The sequence below is a fragment of the Phyllobates terribilis genome, unplaced genomic scaffold (assembly GCF_046119375.1).
Source record: "Phyllobates terribilis strain yellow unplaced genomic scaffold, ASM4611937v1 Scaffold_7__3_contigs__length_470593459, whole genome shotgun sequence".
NCBI lineage: Eukaryota > Metazoa > Chordata > Amphibia > Anura > Dendrobatidae > Phyllobates > Phyllobates terribilis.
This window is the reverse complement of record NW_027362767.1, coordinates 294,306,590-294,327,729: the sequence shown is the minus strand read 5'-3', so window position 1 is coordinate 294,327,729 and position 21,140 is coordinate 294,306,590. Positions and strand designations below refer to the sequence as shown.

General features: G+C 39.7%; 1 protein-coding gene across 2 annotated transcripts in view; it reads right to left on the bottom strand.

Annotated features, from left to right (window-relative positions):
- The window catches only part of ATRX (ATRX chromatin remodeler), a 115,805-nt gene that overhangs the window by 66,362 nt on the left and 28,303 nt on the right, over positions 1-21,140 (bottom strand). For both annotated transcript variants that reach the window (XM_073641015.1, XM_073641016.1), the window contains exons 12-18: positions 11,094-11,230; positions 10,647-10,844; positions 10,193-10,286; positions 9,326-9,422; positions 7,164-7,352; positions 6,859-7,000; positions 4,098-4,207 (exon numbers count right to left, since the gene is read on the bottom strand). In XM_073641015.1, coding sequence (XP_073497116.1) covers positions 4,098-4,207; positions 6,859-7,000; positions 7,164-7,352; positions 9,326-9,422; positions 10,193-10,286; positions 10,647-10,844; positions 11,094-11,230 — 967 coding nt within the window. The remainder of the gene's footprint in view (positions 1-4,097; positions 4,208-6,858; positions 7,001-7,163; positions 7,353-9,325; positions 9,423-10,192; positions 10,287-10,646; positions 10,845-11,093; positions 11,231-21,140) is intronic.

The window sequence follows — 21,140 nt, the reverse complement described above, 5'->3', positions numbered from 1 at the left end:
CGATGCGGATTTAATGCATTTCCACAGCGAAAATGCACTAAACACACTTGTTAAGTTGTCTGCCATGTTTTCCAATGATAATCCGCATGTGCTTTGCACATGCTGCAGAAATTTCCGCTCAGGATCATCATTGCGAAAAAATACGCAGCACAACCATTAATTTTGCAGAATCGCCGCCATTGACTTGCATTGGACCACATAACATCCGCATGACTACACTTACACATGCGGATATTATGCGATGCAATGCGCTGATGGAACCGGGGTCTGGAGAATAGAAGACTCTCATCCAGACCTGGGTACCATAGTACTTGTAATTAAAAAAGAATTAAAAAACAACAAAAAAAAAAAAAACATATACTTACCTTCTGATGGCCTTCCGGCAGCTCGCGGTGGTGTAAAAGGACCTTCCATAACGTCATTTAATCATGTGACAGGTCACACGACCGCTGACGTCGGCGGTCGAGTGCCCTGTCACATGACTAAATGACGTCATGGAAGGTCAATTTTAGAGCACCGCGAGTCGCCGAAGACACCGGACACACCATAGTGGACACCGGGGCCATCGGAAGGCGAGTATAATGTTTTTTTTTATTTTACAACATTTTTATTTTTTACTATTGATGCTGCATTTGCAACATCGTAACTTGGTCACACAACATAAATCCATGCCGGTTGCATGGATTCATATAGTGTGACAAAGTTGTCAAGCACTTTTCCACTTTTCACTTTTTGCTTAAAAAAGCACTTGACAACCCGCATGCGAAATCGAATGTTAAAAAAGCTTCACAAACGCTTCTACCCGGCAGGAAAAACGCATGTACAATCCGCATGCGTTTTTTTCTGCCAGGGAGATGCAAAAACACTCCGCAGCATATCTGCATTGGGGCCACTTAGCCTAAATGTGGTTTAGGCAGTGGGGCTGTGAAGGGAGAAGGGGTGCATTTGGATTTGGGAGCGAAGAATTTGCTGGATAATTCTGGGAAGGCAAGGAGCCATTGTGCTACTAGTAACGTGGAAGCTCCATATATTTCCGATAACATATGATGGACCTGAGTGGGAGCCTTTTTTGTGGATTGAGTTGAAGCTTTTATTGGGAAGATTTTGGATCACATTTATCCTGCGCTCTACGCTGAGCACTTACATCGGGTTTTCCATCTAAAACTCTGAGTGACGAGATTCAGATGAAACACCAAGAGATCCAGTCACTATAATGAGGCAGCAGTTACACTGAACTCAGTCTGGCCACTGTTCAGCGGTGTCCTTTTTTTCCCCCAGGAGGTGCACAAAACTGTGGCCAATGGCGCTTTAATGCACGCCTAAAAAAAAAGACGGACACTGACGGATCAAAGGCCAGACAGCGATCACAGTGCCTCCATCTGCCTCCTTATATGGAATGTTCCGCCCGGTGTTCGCTCTGAATCACAGATTTCAGAGATTTACACGGAAACCCTGGCGTAAGCGCTTAGCGCAGAATAAATTTGCGTCGAGCCTTACTGCAATCTTTGGGAGGCAGAATGAACAAATCAACAGCAGGTGAAGACGCCATTCCTCGTGCTGTATGTGTGGTAAGTGATTAGTCGACTTTATTCTTCGGGTCGGTGTGATTACAGCGATACCAGATTTGTAACGGGTTTTATGTTTGGCGGCTATCACACTAAAAAAAAAAACACCTTTTTTTATTGCAAAAACAAGATTTTGCATTAACGTATTTTGAGAGCTACAATTTTTCCATATTTCGGCCAACAGGGTCATGTGAGGGCATGTCATTTCACTTTTGGTAAAATTGATAAGGCAGCTTTATTCTTCGCGTCAGTAAGATTACAGCAGTACCACATTTATATTGTTTTTTTTATGTTTTGGCGCTTCTGTGCAATAAAAACTATTTTATAGAAACAAATATTTTTGCATTGCTTTACTCAGAGCTGTAACTATTTTTCTGCTGATTGAGCTGTATGGCAGCTTGCTTTTTGCGGGACAAGATGACATTTTCAGCTGGACCATTTTTATTTACATTCGACTTTCGTGTTTTATTCCGCTTTTTGTTCGGCGGCATAATGATACAGCATTGTTTTTTGCCTTTTTTATTTATTTATACCTTTCACTAAAGGTGTTAACTAGTGGAACAGATTTTTTTTTTTTTTTTATTGGTAGGGGTTATTCTGGACATGGCGATACCAAATGTGTATTTTTTTTTTCATAAAAATATTTATGGGTACAATATATATTTATTATATATTTTTTTAATATTTTAACTTTTTTTCCGCTTTTTTTAAGCTTTTTTCTTTTTGTCCCACTATAGAACTTTCACTTTTTGCAGGCTGATTGCTTGTATAGCATAGGAATGCAGGAGCATATCTATGCTATACGAACTGTCAGCGCTGCTCTGACATGCAAACTTGCTAGATAATGCATTGAGCATAATCTAGCAACTTTGCTAGCTCTTGTGACCCGGATGTCATCATGAAGATCATAGCAATGATCGGGGCCCCTCAATGACGCCGATCCAAGAGCAAAGGGGGCTTCCTTCCTCTGCCTGTTCGCTAAATGCTGCAAACTATTTCAATCGCAACATTTAGGGGGTTAAAGTGCTGGAAGCGGAGCCAGGTGCCAGTTGTCAGAATCAGCTGACACCCGGCAGCGATCGCGCACAGTCCCTGTGCATGGGCGATCGCCATGACATATCCATACGTCCAAGGTCAACAGGTTCTCTGTAGACACTAATATATAGGAGATAAAATAGCACAGAAGATAGAAAATAAATATCAAACTGGTCCAAGTACAGGACAGTAACATTTCACTAATATTCAATCTCAAGTAGATTTTACTCACTTTACACACTGACAAGGAATTTTAAATAATTAAATGCACTTCAATGGTAAGCACATCTTGTGAAAAAAAAAGGGTGAACAATTTTTCTAAGGTTAATCTAATTGTTATGACTAGCACTGTCTAGAAGTACACCCACGGAGAAGAACCAATTACCACAGAGGCTTAGGATCAAAATACTAATATAAATAGACAGATGGGACAAACCCGGGAGCAGACAGAGTGTAGCCAGCATATGGATACCAAGAGACCGACTCCAAACCAGCAAAGAAGAGACGTTATACGTACATCAGTAAAGGGTGTGTGCAAATCCGCCTTGCAACTACCCTCAGCTACATGGACAGGATCACGCATTTATAGGTCTATGCTGCGTTCTCAGTCAAGCAGGGCACAAACGACACAGACAATATATGGTAGATAAGGACAGCTAGCTTCAGGTGATGAGAAGACACTGGAGGAATAAGGGATGCAGAAGAGAAGTAGCGCCACTCACCTCCAGAGGCGTCTGATAACCCACAAAAGGTTCGGTTACCTAATTTATGGATTTAATACCCCATTGTTAAATGCTGACTCTTCTTTCATTTCTTTTGTTACACCAACCAAAATCACTGGTGGTCCTGCAAATCTGCCAAATACACACCTCAGCCCCCGAGCATCTTTCCATGCAACTATAGGCGTTTAGAAGCAGCTTATAAACAACTACTTTACATCAGGGCCTTTGAATATTTCCCTACTAGGCCGTCACCAGCCAGAACACGGCTATACATGGACTTCACTACTGCATGTAGACCAGGGCAATTAATTCATTTTCCAATTAACCTCCCTAATCTGTAGAATATTGGATTATGCAGCTAAAACAGAGATTACTATTGTAAGAGTTGTGCATCTTATGATCACTGCTTTACATATCTGCCCTCACCAACAACTACAGGGTGAAAAGGGGACGCTCCACGGTATACGACACCAGAAACCACGGGACTGTATTATACGGATATTTCTCTGAGGCCGGGTTCAGACATGCGTATTTCACAGCCCATATACAATGACTACCATTGAGTCTCCAGACCCAAACTCACAGCCTCACATGTATAAGAGGTCAGTACAGCATTGAAATATGCCCGTATCAACCTGGGCTGGATAGAAAATTCCACTTCACAGGTATGAGACATTTACTATGTGGCATTAGTATATTAAGAAGAAAAGTTGAAAGAAAATAAGGTAAGGTAGTGATGTGCCATGGGCGTCATTCTGAAAAGTTAAACATGTACCTGTAATGTCTTTCCAAGACCCATACAATGAGCCAAAATACACCCAGAGCCTTTCTCTTTCTTTGCTTTCTTCAAAGATTCACAGCAACAATCCCACATAAACTGGACACCTAAAAGAAAGATTTACAACAATTAATTAATACATTCCCTACTCGTGAGGTTCTTTACAAAAAGGTAAAATGCAATGCCAAATTCTAGGTATCAGGGAAGTCTACAAATTGTCAATGAATATATAAACTTCTTATTTATATAATTGTCACATAAAATGGAGAACAATGGATAATGGATTTGCCTGTCTGACAAGCACTTTCAGTCAAAAGACAGATTACAATGTATGTACAGTAAAAGAATAACAGTTCAAAATAAATAAAAAGCTGGAGTGGTATATCTATATATACAGTGTGTGCAAGTATGTATACACACAAACAATATGTAGGAATTTGCTAGAAGACCAAGGAAGCACAGCTGGAGCATGAAGTGCATGGAAGGGTGTATGAAGGAAAGCCTGTACGCTGGAGATCAATGTGATTCGGTAGTAGGCCTTTTGGGCCATTGGTGGTCCCACTAGTGCACTAGTCTGTCTATACAGTGAAGGTGAACATATTATGGGTAAGTAGAAAGAGCAGCTTCCCACAAAAAAATCGCTTTAGTCCTTAGGCATATGGAGATCACTTTACAGGTAGTGTTTTATGCTTTTTAGGCCCTTTTCATATGTGATGTTTGAGTACAAAGAGGAAACATCAAAAGTAATCAATATGTGATGATTCTCAGAGGAATGGTTGGAGAGTAGCAATAAAGCTAGAAGAATCTTTGAGGTATGACCTCAATTTTAAAACAAGTTTTTGTAGATTTAGGTCTACAAAATGTGACAAATTACATGTTAGGGACTGTATGCCAGATATAACTTGACTCCCAGGAGTTAAATCTTTGTGTGCAGTATAGAGATAATAAAAAGTGGCCTTTGTAGGGTTCGGTATAAAAATATATTCTCTGGTTTTTATTGATTATTAGATGAGCTTTAGCTTCATCTAAGAGTCTTGTGTACGCTAGCATAAACCAAGGTGGTATTTTTGTAAAGTTTTTCATAGCAGGGTACGTCTGACAATGTGTGATGCCTCATTGCTATTTGTTGGGTGGTCTTGAATGAATACTGCTTTAACTGGATTTCTGACTATGATACTGAAATTGATATGAGGGGTTGAAATTTGATTTTAAGCCTGAGTCTATTGAAACACATGCCTAGTGGATGTATAGGATTTTGGTTACTTGTGAAGCAGAGGTGAATGCATAATCTACTTTGAGTAGTGCTCATTATACAGCTTGGAGAAAACATAGAAGCATTTACAATCCTACGCAATTGTCTCCCTGCGCTATTGCCAAAAACGGATAATGAGTGCTTCTTCCATGACTGGCTGCTGGTTTGTACGGTGAGGCCACCGCCATTACTCACAGGAATTAGCACCATCAGTTCTCCGTTATAGTACAATAATACAGAACATGTCTGCCTGTCTCCCTCACATGGTCAGATTTTCTTTCTGAGCAGACAGACAGTGTTGTCCTATGCCTATGTCTACACTATTGCATAAAACCAATAATGTGCGCTTCCTCCTGAGAGTGACGGCTAACTTGTACCGCGCAGCCGGTTATACAGAACATAGCAGTCTGACTGGGGCATGTGCAGTACAAGACAGGACAAGGCAGCCATCTGTTCAGGAAGAAGTACTCATTCTTGGTTCTCAGCGATCGTGCAGGGAGACCGCTGCAGGACAATGCCGTCTCCCGCATGAAAACACTATGCTTGACCAGAGTAGGAGAAGTCTGCTACTGGACAAGCCAGAGAGTTAGCAGCTGGAAATAGGAAAATAGTGCAATTTTAATAATGAAGTGTATTTCAAAAGTGCATTGTATTTCTAAGATCTTTTTTATATTAATCAATCTGGGGGTTAAGATCTCTTACAGAGAATGCACTTACGATCATGGTAAAACCCATTTAATGGTCAGTTCTCTTTACTCTCCTTTTGCTGTTCGTGAAAACCTTATCAGTTGCTACAGCGTCAAAACCATTGTGAGGTAAGAGGTGGAGATTTGTTAGATGTGAGCCTTGGACGTCAGGGCGACGACTCCACGTCTTGGTGATGGGTCTAAGGAAACCCCCGGGTCTGGTAATATACTTATATCAAATTTGTCCATTTTAACCTATATTAAACAAAGTCACATTCCTCTAAGGATATTTCCCATAAGCGCCGTATTATTTGTATGGTTATCATAGCAACACCACATTCTGGGGAATAACTGCTCGCTCATGTGATAGTTGTAACAATCAGAGCAATCTGTCATCGACGAACAGGACAAATAGGTGCAGCGATGCTTCTACTACTGTATGTACGGCAATATTTAATTAAAGGGATTGTCCACTTTATTTTAATAAATGTATTGGGGGACATGAGTTTATGGCTTTAATGTGAAAGTATTACAGGTTCTCCTCCTTTGTGAAGCGCCACCTGCTTCTTCAGCCCCCCCTCACATACTGCACAGCTCTGCGGGGTTAATATGCCAGCTGATGGAGGATTAGGTTACCTGCTGGTCCAGCCGCCATACAGTTATCTAATGCGCACCACTTTTGGACTGGAAGAGACTGATGTGTTTAGAGTAAGGAAAAAAAATCTAAAAGCACACAGGCTGTGTGGGTTTACACTGTTATGGGGGGAAAATACATGAGGTTTTATTACTTTATCTAAATATAAAAAATATGCAGTCTTACCATCAACTTGATGGGGTTTAAGCTTTGTGACCAAGCTCCTGTGAACCTGAACCAAAGGTTCTTTTGTTTCCCCATTTTCATCCAAAACCAGCTTTGTGGTAATTGGACATTTCACAGGTGAGGCATCTTCTACAAGAATAACCTAATAATCAAGAACACAAGTAGGTAGGTAGGCCATCACTGAAAGCAGTCCTGTGCACAAAACGGTTATTAAATGGCGATTATATGAAGCATTACAAACTAATCGTGTTATCTGGCTATCATAAATTAGAAGTGAAAATTGTGGTACTTGGTAATACTCTTACCTCCCTCAGTTTTTCCCGTTCTCGCTCTCTGTCAGCAATTCTCTTCCTCCTTTCTTCTTCCATTTTCACAGCATTTTGAGTTTCTGTTCTTAATTTGTCATCCTTTAAGATTTTTCGGATTTTCTTCCGACCTTTTCCTGGAGATTTGGAATCAGAGTCATCGTCCTCATCTCCATCCTCTGAATTTGTCTAAATTATTTAAAAGACATACATAACTGGTTAGTGAATATCAAACTTTCATTGTACAGAAAAAGTATAGTAGACAGTAGTACTTAGTTCTTATTTAGAAAGCCACTTTCCAAGAAGCCACCAACAGGCACCTATTAAACTAAGGCTAATGATCAAAGCCTCCGTGCATTCTTTATTGTAAGGCTGTGTGCCCACTATGTGTTTTTTAAGCGTTTCCGCAGTGGCAATTCCGCTGCAGAAACGCTTAAAAAACGCTTGGTAGGTCTGCTATGTTCCCCAATGATAATCCGCATGTGCTGTGCACATGCTGCAGAAATTTCAGCTGCGGATTATCATTGCGGAAAAATCACTACCAATTATTTTGCGTAATTGCAGCGTTTTCGCCGCCACTGACTTGCATTGAATCGCTTAATATCCAAATGACTATATGTGCACATGCGGCTATTAAGCGATTCAATGTGCGGATGGTACCCGGGTCTGGAGAAGAGGAGACTCTCCTCCAGACCCCGGTACCATAGTACCTGTAAAAAAAAGAAAAGAAAAAAAGAATTAAAATAAAAAAATATACATTATACTCACCTTCTGATGGCCCCCGGTCTCCATAGCAATGCGCCCGGGCTTCCGGGCAGCTCGCGATGGTCTAAAAGGACCTGCCATGACGTCATTTAGTCATGTGATGGGTCACGCGTCCGCTGACGTCGACGTCATTTAGTCATGTGACAGGTCCGTCATGGAAGGTCCTTTTACACAACCGCGAGACACCAGGGAGACCAGACGCATCAGATAAGGAGAGAGGGGGCCATCAGAAGGCGAGTATAATGGGTTTTTTGTGTTTACCATTTTTATTCTTTTTTTTAACTAACTTGGTCACACTATATAAAATCCATGCTGTTTGCATGGATTTATATAGTGTGACCAAGTTGTCAAGCACTTTCCAAGTGATGCTAAAATCGCTTGAAAAGTGATTGTCAACCCGCATGCGGAAATGCAAGTGAAGAACGCGTCACATCCGCATGTACAACCCGCATGCGGAAATGCATGTGAAGAACGCTTCACTTACGCTTGTCCCTGGCAGGAAAAAGCATGTACAATCCGCATGTACAATCCGCATGCGTTTTTTCTGCCAGGGAGATGCAGAAACGCTCAGGAAAAATCCGCAGCATTTCTGCATTGTGGGCACATAGCCTAAAAGTTTACATATGGAAATTATAAGGCAACAGTGACCTCTGCAGGATGAGATGTGGCATTACAACGGATATACTGTACTGTGGACAGGACAATAGAACTTATGCCTGCAAAGTGCATATACGCACAATAAGGGCTTGTGCAGAATACCGTATCTTTGGTCTGAGTGCAATCTGACAAAACATTGGATCGCACTAGGACCAATGATATTTTATGAAGCCATGCATATGTCCGATTTTTCCCTCGGACAGATTCTGTTAAAAAAAAAAAAAACTACACGATGCGCAATCTGCATCTGAAAATCGAATTGCACACAGCCATACAAGTCAATGAGTCCATGGGGGGAGAAAAATATCTGACTGCGATCGGATGACATGTCCGATTTTAATAGACTGACAGAATGAAGATTGAGAAATTTTCTTTACCACCTTCTCCTTATCCGAGAAAGTCTGATCAGAGTGTGTTTGGCAAAACCGGACCGTTTTTTTCGGATGAGAGAAATTACATTGGTGTGACCCTCGTCTAAGACTTTTACACAGAAATCTGCAACTGATTTAAATGGTGAAAAATCCAGCATAAGTACATCACATATAAAGGATGGCATTAATCTGAAGATAAGCAGTATGTCTGGATATTATTGCAGACATTTTTCATAAAGTGTTGTCTCATTCACTTGAATTATAGCATACGGTGTTGCAGGAAACCTGCTATAATTAGGCCATGTGTGAACTGAGGCTATAGATATACAGGCACCCTAAATTCCAGTGTGCAACAGCTGTGGCTGGTACCTTTGATTCACTGGAGTCCTCTTGGACTTTGATTCGTCTCCTCTTCTTTTTCTGCTTATAACTTCGTTGATTTTCCTCTGCTTCCTTCTTTGCCGCCCTGCAAAATTATAAGTGACAGATAAATTTAACGAGCCTTTAAAAACAATGGTTGCATACATAACTGTAATATAGGTACTGTTTTTATTAGTACATATATACACCATATTTTGGACAATTGAGTACAAAGTTCCTTGAGGTGCAGTGTCCTGGAGTCAGCATGGACTCTGCAGGGTATACAGATTCAGTGTCACCCACTTGCTGTCAGATCTGAAACACTGACTTATGTAAAATATGACTGTTCAGTATGCAACCAATGCAGGCATGTGCAAAAACCAGAGTAAATCTGTGCAGGTTGTGCTTGGCCAGGACCTGCTATGAACAAGGAGCAGGCTGTCAATGTCACAGCCAAACCAGGCTACTGGTTAGAAATCATGTTTATAACATGGGATGCTAATAATGGAGAAGTGTGAGCAATTTGCATTCCAGCCTTCTTATTAGGTCACACAAATCCGATACGAAGTGAGCCAGTCTAACTCTTTCAAAGTTAAAAATTCATATTTAGTAGTAAGCTTTAAAATGTAGGTGAATGGGTCCTAAAACGCAAGTCAGACATCCATAGGTGCTATATGGCAGTATCATTAATTATTAGGAGTTCTATCAGTAGGGTTTACAGTCACACACAATTCTATTGTATGGTTACATGGGAAACAGGAGACCGCTTTATTTGCAGTAACTATACTTACACCCAAACTTGCAAGCATTTTGCTTGTACTTACAAAATCATGACTACAATAAGAACAACTTAGAACATCGTATTAAAAAAATGACCTTGTTCTGGGTCGCTGATCATCAGATTCACTGTCAGTGACTTCTTCGCTGACTCCAGAACCTTCACTTGCAGACTCTGATTCATCGCTGCTCACTAGGAAAAGAAAGGTATAAAAAAAAAATTAAAACTGAGCAATATCTTTCCATTTTAGTAAGTGTACGACAAAGTACAATTATAAATACAGTAGCAAATGGAAGCACTAGCAATTAAACAGATTTTGATAGAAAGTAATATTTACATTTGTTACCTAAATATTTTTATTCTCTTCTAATGCTCACAAAGATATTTTAGGGACATTTGCATAAAAATTTTAAAACTCACAGTTGGAAAAACACATTATGGAAAAAAGTCCAGTGAGAATTTCTTTTTACTACAGAGTTGCATTTTGTGAAGCTGCAAATCCACTCTCCTTAACTACAACAATCAAAAGTCAGAAAAGGAAATGTAAAGTACCCTTTCTTCTGCTCCGACGCTTTCCATCCTTTGAACCCTTAGATTTATCTTTCTTATCTCCTTTTTCTGCTTTCTCTCCATCAGATTCGGCTTCACTTAGGGACAGCTTGTGCCGCAGCAAACGATGCCTGTAGCGAGGCTTCTTGGCAGAATCAGCGTCAGAATCGGAGTCAGAGTCTGAGTCTGAGTCTTCTTCATCTAAAACATAAATGTGTGCTATTAGTATTACCATTCTGGAAAAGAAAGCATTTGTAATGATGCCTTCACGTTCTGCCCCATCTCCCACTACCATTGTGATTGCAGACCACCACCAGGATGCTTGCTAAACTATTGTGTTTTTTGCAATTCTTTGAGCTATACCATTTTTCATCTACAACAATATGTAAGAAATAAAACACTATGTATCCATACACTGTTGATTTACGGTAAATAGACACCAGCACTCACCATTCTCCTCATCCTCTGCTTTTTCAGATTTGATTTTTTTCTTTTTACTTTCATCATCAGGCTCCTCATCAGATGAGACTTCATCGTCCGATGACAAATCGGCTTTGATTTGCTCTAAAAGCATTTTCTTAGCAATCCTGTGAAAATGATAAATGAGTTGGGAAGTTTGATTTGCTATAATGCATATAAAAAGGGATATAAAAGAAATAAACACCGCCTATAACTTTGTTTTCTTTTCCACCCAGTAGACCAATATAGAGACACAAGGCTGCAGCAGCTGAGCTTTCACTACAAAATTAGTCTTAAGTACAACTGTAGACAGAAACAAGTTTCATGTGTCATCTAATACTCAATCCCCATCCTATATACCAATTCTGATGCTTCATGCAAGAAAATCACAAATCTTTGTCGTCTCATGGTAGCCATACTCCGCTGGCCAAATGCTCAATGGGCTGACCGCTACCTCTGCCAACCTCCCAATATAGGGATATCAACAGGGAAAGCGGAATAAGCCGCCGTCAAACACCCCTTGAAAGCGATGAATATTTAGAGAAGGATTAGCATTGAGTTCAATCTACCTACCTGATCCTTATCTCCCCCCTACATTACCTGTTAGAGGAGAACAAGGTCCCACATATATCAGCCAACAAGGGGTGTCCACCTTTGGTTGCAATTTCTTATGTAAATGCATGTATTTGTGGTTAAAAAATTTTTTACAATTACATTCTATTAAAAACTTTGCTTTCTATTATCGCTATGTTGCACTATTGCTGATTGAAGAAACGTTAAGAGAATCCATCAGTCAGCAAGCAAGGATGGTCTAAGAGTTTGTACTGCTCAGTGTCTATTTCTGAGCAGATGATTTATGGCTACAAAGCTGTATGTGCAGGGACACAAAGCAGGTAAAGGTGAGCAAAGGTTATTTTTTTTATGAAAACAGTTCTAAAAAAAAAAAAAAAAAAAAAAAAAAAGACTATTAGCCCCAAATACATGAAAGAAAAAAAGATGTCCCCGAACCCTCCCTTAATCCTAGTAGTGACTGTCTAATAGTCTTCAATTTAACTGATGAGTTATTATTTGGAGTAATACACCTATATCTATACTAGGGCTAAGATCAAGCAGAGAGAATATAAAGGAAACATTTCCATAAAGGCCCACAGCCATGCAGGTGGTAATATAAGACATGGCTGACAATAGTGGTGCTGCTTCAGGGAAAATACAGGCTTCTCCTGCTCTCATCTAACCACCTCCTATGGGCTCATAAACTAAGCTTTTTATATTGCAATCCAATAATCAATTATTTATACCGCTATTCTATGTGGTATCACATTTAGCCATGCACCCACACATCACATAGTAATTCAGTCATTGTGGTGGTAGCTTTTGTTTTTTTAGGCAAAATTAAAATCACAGGAAGTAACTTGCAACGGAGATTCCCATCGTGTGCAGAGATCAGATTTGGTCACCTTTTCTCATGTGCGGCCATCTGTAGATGACTTGTAAAGGAATAATTAAATATGTAGTACTAAAAGACAGCAATTTTTTTTTGTATTAATCTACAACGCTGAATAGGTCAGATCAATCTTTTAATTGAACTAATTAGCCTGTACAATCAATCAGAGGCTACAGCAGGAAACCACGAGTAATTCTACCTTAAAGGTCGCTGTAAATGAAAAGTGTGGTTTAAGGGAATTTGTTGTTTTGCAAAAGGACTTTTGGTTTTATGTTAAATGTATTTTGTTTTTTTTACATTTTACAATTTTGTTTTTCAATATTCCATATAAAAAAAAAAAAAAAAAAAGATCTTGAAACTTTCACACTGGCCTTCAGGTTTTATACTAGACACTTCTTGTTCTGTACAGATGACTATTCAGCAGTTTCACTACCATCACAGACCAGATTAAAATGAAAAGTAACAACTCTGTTTACAGTATAAGACAGAACAACCCATTCACAAGAGTGGTTTCAACATTGCGTTTCTGCACCCGTTCAGTGGCCCCATCGGAGTTTACGTCCGAACCCCCTGAAAAACTAATGGTGCCGGCAGAGTAAACGTATGCTCAGACGTAGACTGCGTCTGAGCATCCTCCTCCAGTAGGCGTACACTCCCGAAAATGATGCCCGGCAGAGTGCGCGTTCACTCTGTCATCACCATTACAGTCTATGGCCCCGTCAGCGAAACGTCCGAACCCCATTTTGCAGGGGGTTTGGACATAAACTCAAACGGGGCCACTAAAAGGGTGCAGAAAAGCAATGTGAAAGCACTAAAAGGTGGTGACAATCCTTCTCCTACCCTCACAATGACTTTCATCCAGATTAGACTTGCTCAAATAATGCTTCAATAAGAGATTATCAAAGCCAGTCTATTGCGGCTAATATCCATGTGAACAACGGGATGTAACAGTTTTAAATTCGTACTAGTGGGCAGTGTGAAAATAGCTAGGTTTTTTTTTCTACAGATATAGTGATATGAATCTACGTATAAATGACAAATGTAAAAAATGCACTTAAATACCAGATTTAAATAGGTCTTTTTCTATGGACACATTCCTTTTAAAAAACCCTCCCATTATTTTCTCTCTCTCTAAATGTGTATGTAGTGTCAATGTGCTAATGTACTCACCTACCATTGCCTCCCCCAGTATCCGGCACCGCTCTTCAGACACTCTGGATCAGTCTCAGCTCTGTGTGTGACCCGGAGGTCTCTAACAATATAAGCCTATGGCACCTCGTCCTAACGCTTCATAGGCTTACATTGTAAGAGCCACTTCCAGATCACACAGATCAGTAATGATTTACAGTGATCTGAATAACTTCTCTTCACAGGTGTAAATAATCTTGTAAATGTATGCAATTTGTGGGGGAAAAAAACTCTTTTCAAAGGACTTGTATATGTGTCCACACCAAATTCTCCTGCAGATCATCTTTGATCCACTAAATGTGTACCGCAAACATTGATAAAATGCACTATTATACCTTTCAAACTAGAAGAATCTTGCTAAGCAGTCCATGTAATTTATAGTTGTATATATTTGATCTCATAGCGCCGGGCAGGCTATGATGGCGGCTTCTTAATTATACAGGATAGCATTCCTAATCATTGAGAACAGTGCTCCACTGACCGAGCTATGAAAACAGACCGCTGAACACAATGTAGACATCACATTGAGCTTCCTGTCACTGGGAGAAATGTGCGGCAATTCAGAGCTGCACAGTTCTCCCTCTCCATGACTGGCTTTGTGGGTCATTACACTGCAATTTGCACTTGATTTCTAGAAATACTGCAGAGGTCATTGCAACTTTTTCACCTGTGTAATAACCTGTGCTTTATTCTGTCCAATGGCATAACTATATGGAACTAAATGGCTTACTTAAAGCACCTTTTGTATAATTTAGACATACCAGCTGGTTGCAGTTTTTTGTACACTCATCGTACAATAAACCATCATAAAAGGATTTCCTTCCCTTGCTATACCCTCATAAAATATTCTATTTAGCCTACACACTTGCGGCTGTTCCAATGGTAGAATCTAAACTTAATGCAGCAAGTTTTGTATTTATTTTAAAGTTTTCTTACCCTTCAACGCTGATTCTACAGGACTGCACAACAGAGTACAGCAACACCACATTTGATGCTGGTGCATTCGCTTACATGGAGACTCATTTAGTGCATCAACATAGCCAAACATACACCCAAGACTCTACAGTGCAAGGTCTTTACACCGTGAATCCGCTGAAGTCCCATTCATTTCAATGCTCATGCTCTATTCTATCCACTTTAAAGTAAGGATGGTCACATGTGACATCACATAAAAGGGCTGCTCAAATGATAATACATGGGTCACACTGGCCTTAATGCATTAAGGAGGTGCACTGGACGTAGTGAGGCAAAGAAACGAGCACTAGGTGGAAAAGATTGGGCGTGTAAGATGAAGATCCCATTTTTTCTATCAAGACAGAAGAAGCATCCGCTGTGTATGTCATATGAACATGAGGGGCCTTATTTCATATAATTTGAGGCTTCAGTAACACTTTCCATTACCAGTAGTGAACTCATTCCTGAGCTGTTCATGTTTCCGCAAGTATATCAAACTTTCACCACTGTTGATCAATGGAAGAGTAAGCTGAGGGAAAGTATAAAAGACAAGTTGTCAGGAAGAAGAAGACTTGTTAAGAGAAGCCAATTCCCACTTCATACAAGTGTCAAGGAAGTTGGCAACCTGAGTCAGATTTTCTTTTATCCAGGATTTAAAACAATCTTTACAATGGCATCTAACTTATGATCTTTAATTAAAGAAGGGAATTATTTTCAGCATATAAAAGTATTAAATCTAATGGATCAGACCACATGTTTATTTGCACAAGAGGATCAATAATTTACTTCATTAAAAAAGGAATGCTAGCATGTTTTTATATATGAAAGTAGTGGTACAGCAATATTCTCGCTGGTCTCCCAATAAAAGAAATGCCAATCCGAAGTGCCAGCCTTGAGAAACGTAGCTTTGGCGTCGTATACAAATCAGGCTGGAAGTGACATTGTAGTTGGACGGCTTCTTTCAGTACAGCCTGATTTGCACATGGTTTCTGCACTAGACACATCCGATCACTACAAAAGAGGTATCGTCTTTTTTTTTTTTTTTTTTTTTTTGCTTATTGGATGACAAGTGCCTATACAGGCATACCACTACTACTATACTTAAAAAAAAAAAAAAAAAAAAAAAAAAAAAAAAACACATTCTGACAGGATCCTTTTCAGTAAATTTTGGACCAGAAATAGAACCAAGATTCTGAAAATATCCATAAGGGCTCCCTCATACTGAAGGAGATTCTAGCATGAGAGAGAATTGGGCCAACTCTAATGACACTCGGCTCAAACTCTGTCACAGCTTGATCCGAGTGTCATCTTACTGAGATCCTATTCTCTCACATGAGAATCCTATCACAGGTGTGGAGAAGACTGAGCTTAAATGTCTCACAGTCTCCACAGAGACTGTGCTCGTACATCGGACTGCACTCAGATGCAGACTTTTAGACGATTATTGGATGCACCCGCAGTATGCAGAGATTGTTTTCTCATGCCAAATTGGCATAAGGGGGAGATTATATATATATATATATATATATATATATATATATATATATATATATATATATATATATATATATATATATATATATATATATATATATATATATATATATATATATATATATATTTTTTTAAAAATAATAATAAAAATAATAATAATAATATTGCAGATCTGCATTGCCCCATAGCATAACATTGGGCAAAGTGCTATGCGTTAAAACATCAGATAGCACTCAGCCATGTTATACACTCGTGTGAGCGAACCCCAAGTGTTGGCGAACTGAATTTTTTTTTTATTTTTTAAAGGGAACCTGTTACCAGAAATAACACTATTAACCTGCAGGTTTGCAGTAAATCTGCAGGTTAATAGTATTATAAACCTGCCTGGCGCCTGCATGCAGCAGAATGCAGCAGGGAGAAAATGAACTTTGAAACAGAATGCTGGCGGGGAGAATAGTCATGGGGTGGCACTGGTCCAGTCACCGCTCTGCGAATAAAGAGCGTCCGCTGTAAGTGCCCCCTCGGCCCTGACTGACAGCAGAGCGAGTCTCAGTCAGGGCCGGGGGCGTTAGAGCAGCCGCTCTTTATTCTCAGAGCGGTGACTGGACCAGTATCGCTACCATGACAAACGATGCTGCAGGGGAGAATAAAGCTCATTTTCTCCAGAGCTGCATTTGGCTGTATGCAGGTGTCAGGCAGAATAAGAACGTTAATAACCTGCAGATTAACAGCGTTATTTCTGGTGACAGTTTCCCGTTAAAATGGGGGTATTACTGATAATTCCCTCTAATCTACCTTAACCTTTCCCATCTCCAAGAATAAAACAAAAGTAAATGCATGGACAAGAAAGTTTCAAAAAATTTATTGCAACCATAAAAGCAAAATGCATTAATACACCATTAACCTCATTAGAACTGATGAGGTAACATAAAACAATCCCAAAAGGAAACACAAAAAAATCAAAAAATAAAGTTTAAATCACACATGTGGGAGCATAGCACTGCATCATCAACTAAATTACAGAAGCACTGGCATTTACATGTGATCTACGAAAAATAGGTCAAATGGACGCACAAACTAGGAGGGCCTGTATCAATGATTGAGTCTAAGCAGTTTTTCTTCGGCAGGCTATTTAACAATTTGCTGCCCAAACAGGACACCTTGAAATCTCACTGTCCAGAAACAAGGTCCCTGGTTCATTAATACAAGGACCTGCTGGTTTACTAAAGTACATGAAAGCATAATGTGAAATCTTTAATATTGCTGTGTAGCTTGGCATCTCTACATATAGTCAGGACATTGGTTTTTTAAGTCCCTTATTAAGAAAATGTTTTCAGTATGTATCGAGCAATCCAGATGATAAATGTGAAATGCTCCCGGACGCTTGGGGGGGGTGAAGTAGTGTGGCTGATAGAGGCAATGATAGAGACCTCACAATGGGTGCATGTTAGGAGTAGAAGAGCAGTCATTCTCAAACTTCTTTCTGCTGTAAGCTTTATCCCCCTTTATCTAAAGCCTTCCAAAAAATTCTGTACTATTAAACATGACTTCATTAAAAGAAGTTTATGATGTTCCCATGTATAAGTCCTAATAATAATAATTCAGTTTGAATCAGCCGTGCTGTGCTCCCATAATGTACAATCAACTCTATAGAAACAAGTCAAAAAGCCAGCATCTTAAGCAGTTGTGCAAGATAAACAGCAGATCAACCTTTTCCTCATCTCATTCATCAATTACACTTCAGAAGGGCTGCTAAGAGCGCTGGAGGAAAGGCAGAATCTAGTTTTAGAAAGTTATGTCTTTATATTGCATTTACGTTTCATTTTTCTTCTTTTAAAATCTAGCAGCAGTCACTTGTAATGACACAGAAGCAACATGCTCCTGAAAATGACTCATTAAAGGTAAATTCTTAGGCTACATTGTACAGACTGGTCAGCCATCAACCAACCAGAACAACTGAACAATAAATATTATTCATAAAATCGTATTAAAAACAAAACAACACAGAAAAGCAGCAGATGGATTGTGAGTAACATACAGGTCACAGTCTTTTGCATCATATTCACTTTTGGCTCAAAGATCTACAGATCATGTTTTCAGGAGTGGTTTGTAAAACAATATTGAGAAATATTAGTGACATTTCACCAGAACTGGGTTTTGACCTATCAAGGGCTATGCCCTCATAAAAACCACGGTCCCCTAAATGTATGTTCACCTCTAATGCTCTCGACTCTCTAAAAAGGTCTTCCAGTTACCGTTTCTTCACCTTGTAAACATTCGTACAGAACATTAAAAGTACGGCAATCTGGATCAAGAATTAAATGTGGATGTGAGAGCTGGTCTGATCGCCTCATTTCTCCACGGTGAAAAGTGAAAACCTGGGGTTTTGTTTCCTGCACTGGTACTGATGTCTTGAGACTGGGGCAGCTTTCTTCATTTAACCTCTTTACTAAACTTTGCTTTTTTGTCCATTTTACATATATTTAAACCACATCTAAGCTGGAAAAAACAAGCATGAATTTACTAAATTCACAGCTTTGGTAAATGTAAGCCAGATCTGATCAGCAGTTATATCTTCCATGGGTCGCTGCCGCAACTCTTCTATAAAGCACTGTTCATGCGCTGTGGGTGCACACTGCCTCTGAATGTGAAGAACACACAGAAAGGAGTGCTGGACTGAAAACCTCATTTATACTCTCGATTTTATGGGTGAGGAACATTATTTAGCTTTGATGAAAGTAATCGTGTTACTGCTCCTTTTATACATATGAAAGATGACCGAATTGTTCAGTGATGTGTAAAAGAACATGTTTTACAAGGTTGCAGACAGGCGTAGTGACATTTCTTCTCATCACCATAAACAGTGCCACTGTTTCCTATGATCTCCGTGTCAGTCCCACTCACTTTAATAGTGAGTGGGACAAACCACACAGACAAATAGGGAAACATTTCAGGAGAGGGAAAAATATACATGTCCACACCTGACATCCATTTTATTCCTAAAGGGTTATTTATGGAATTTAAAAAAAAAAAAAAAAAAAAAAAAAAAAGTGCTGCCCTGTAGGGGAGGTCAGTAAACAGCTCAACACGCTTATTCAGAGGTTTCCATAACTGCAATACACAAGCACATTTATCCTATACCTACTTTCGGTAGAAAAAAGACAAGACATGGCCAAATAACCCTCAAATGAATAATTACAGGACAGTGTGTCAGTTCTCTTTAGCAAAACAGTGACTTTGAATGGGTGAATGGAAGGGATAGATGCTCGGTAAATGAGACAGTCCTGAGCAGACGAGTGTCAGCTCTGCTGGGCATGTGCAGGCTTTTATGTAGCGACATGTCAGACGACGCAGTTTACCTCTCGTGCCATTGGTGCGATAGCAGCTCTAACATGTCACTTGATAGGTGAACACTTTTCCCGCTCAGATATTGGACACTGGTGATTTTGAAGCGTTAATGTTATAAGTTAGTGAGCAGCGCTTATTATCATCTTGTATCAGGAGTACATCCTTCCGTTAATAATGAGCACTATGGAGGCTGGTACCACCAGTGGAGGACCCTATTATTCTAGCCAGTTTGTATTTCCATTAAATGTGGAAAATCATCAGTTCGGCAATCTCCAACACTGATCCACTTCACCTCTCCTAAATGTAACCATTATTCTTAGTAAAGCAGACCTGCAGCGCGTCCTGTACATGTTTATAGGAGAGAAAATGGTGACATATTGCAATAATGAGCCAAGTCTGGTCTCATGAATGTTGGGTGGGGGGCACTGCTTCTTATTTTTTGGAAAGATGTTTTTTCTCATTTACTCTAAAATCTGGGGACAGATGTCAAGACAATAGGAAATAACATGTGAAGAACATCTTAATCTGTAAAAAGCACATTCAGTTTGCAGTTCTCAGCAGAGAGCCAGCAACTTATGTGGAGTCACCTTTCCCTTTGAGGGTTAGGATATAGCCTCCCACAATTACAGATCCACCCACTCTCACCCAATTCATACTTTACCAACAGGCTGGTAGATATATCAGGACCCTCTCGATGCCAGGATATGCCATCACTTTATAATTGGGGGGTTCTAACCTTTAGGATCAATAAAGAGCGGCACTAGCTATAGGACGGGAATGTAGGGGACCGCAGCTCAACTAATGGGGCCTGACATGCGTTCTCTTCATTCTTAGGGCCAGTGGGGACCCCCAGAAGACCAACTAATCATAAAACAATAGGAAAAACACCTTTAAAAAGGGGTTTTCCCAAGAACAAAGGTTCATTTTAATCGATAGATGCTGGAATAATAAGTTCCACAATTGGATGTGATTGAATAAAATTGTTCCTGCGCTGAGATAATCTTATAAATGTGCCCCTGCTGTGTACTGTGTAATGGCTGTGTCTGACCGTACATGAACATGGTCTGATCATACCACAGCTCCTGGGCAGGGAGGAAGAGTATACGGACAGATTCTTTCTTTGAAGTAAAACATTGTTTAAAAACAGACAGGGAAATGTTTTACCTCACAGAAAGAATCAGCTGTGATCCCCTGCTGTCCTGCTTGTATACTCTTTTCCTTCCTCCCCTGCCCAGGAGATGTGGTATGATCAGATCATGTTCCTGTACGGTCAGACACAGCCATTACATAGTACACAGCAGGGGCACATTTATAAGATTATCTCAGCACAGGGACATTTTATTTAAACACATCCAATTGTGGAAATTATTATTCCAAGATCTATTGACTAAAATTAAAGTTTGTTTGTGGGAAAACCTCTTGTTTAAGTATTGTTAATGTATTAAATCAACTACTTTGTCAAAAAAAGGAAACCATCAGTGATTTTGTTGAACAGAGCTTCACGTCTACTTATATTGATAGATCCATGGCTTTGTAGAACCCTGCAAAACTGAACCGGAACAGATAGGGGACGGGGTATTATTAGGAAAAACAAAAGCTGTAAAAAAAAA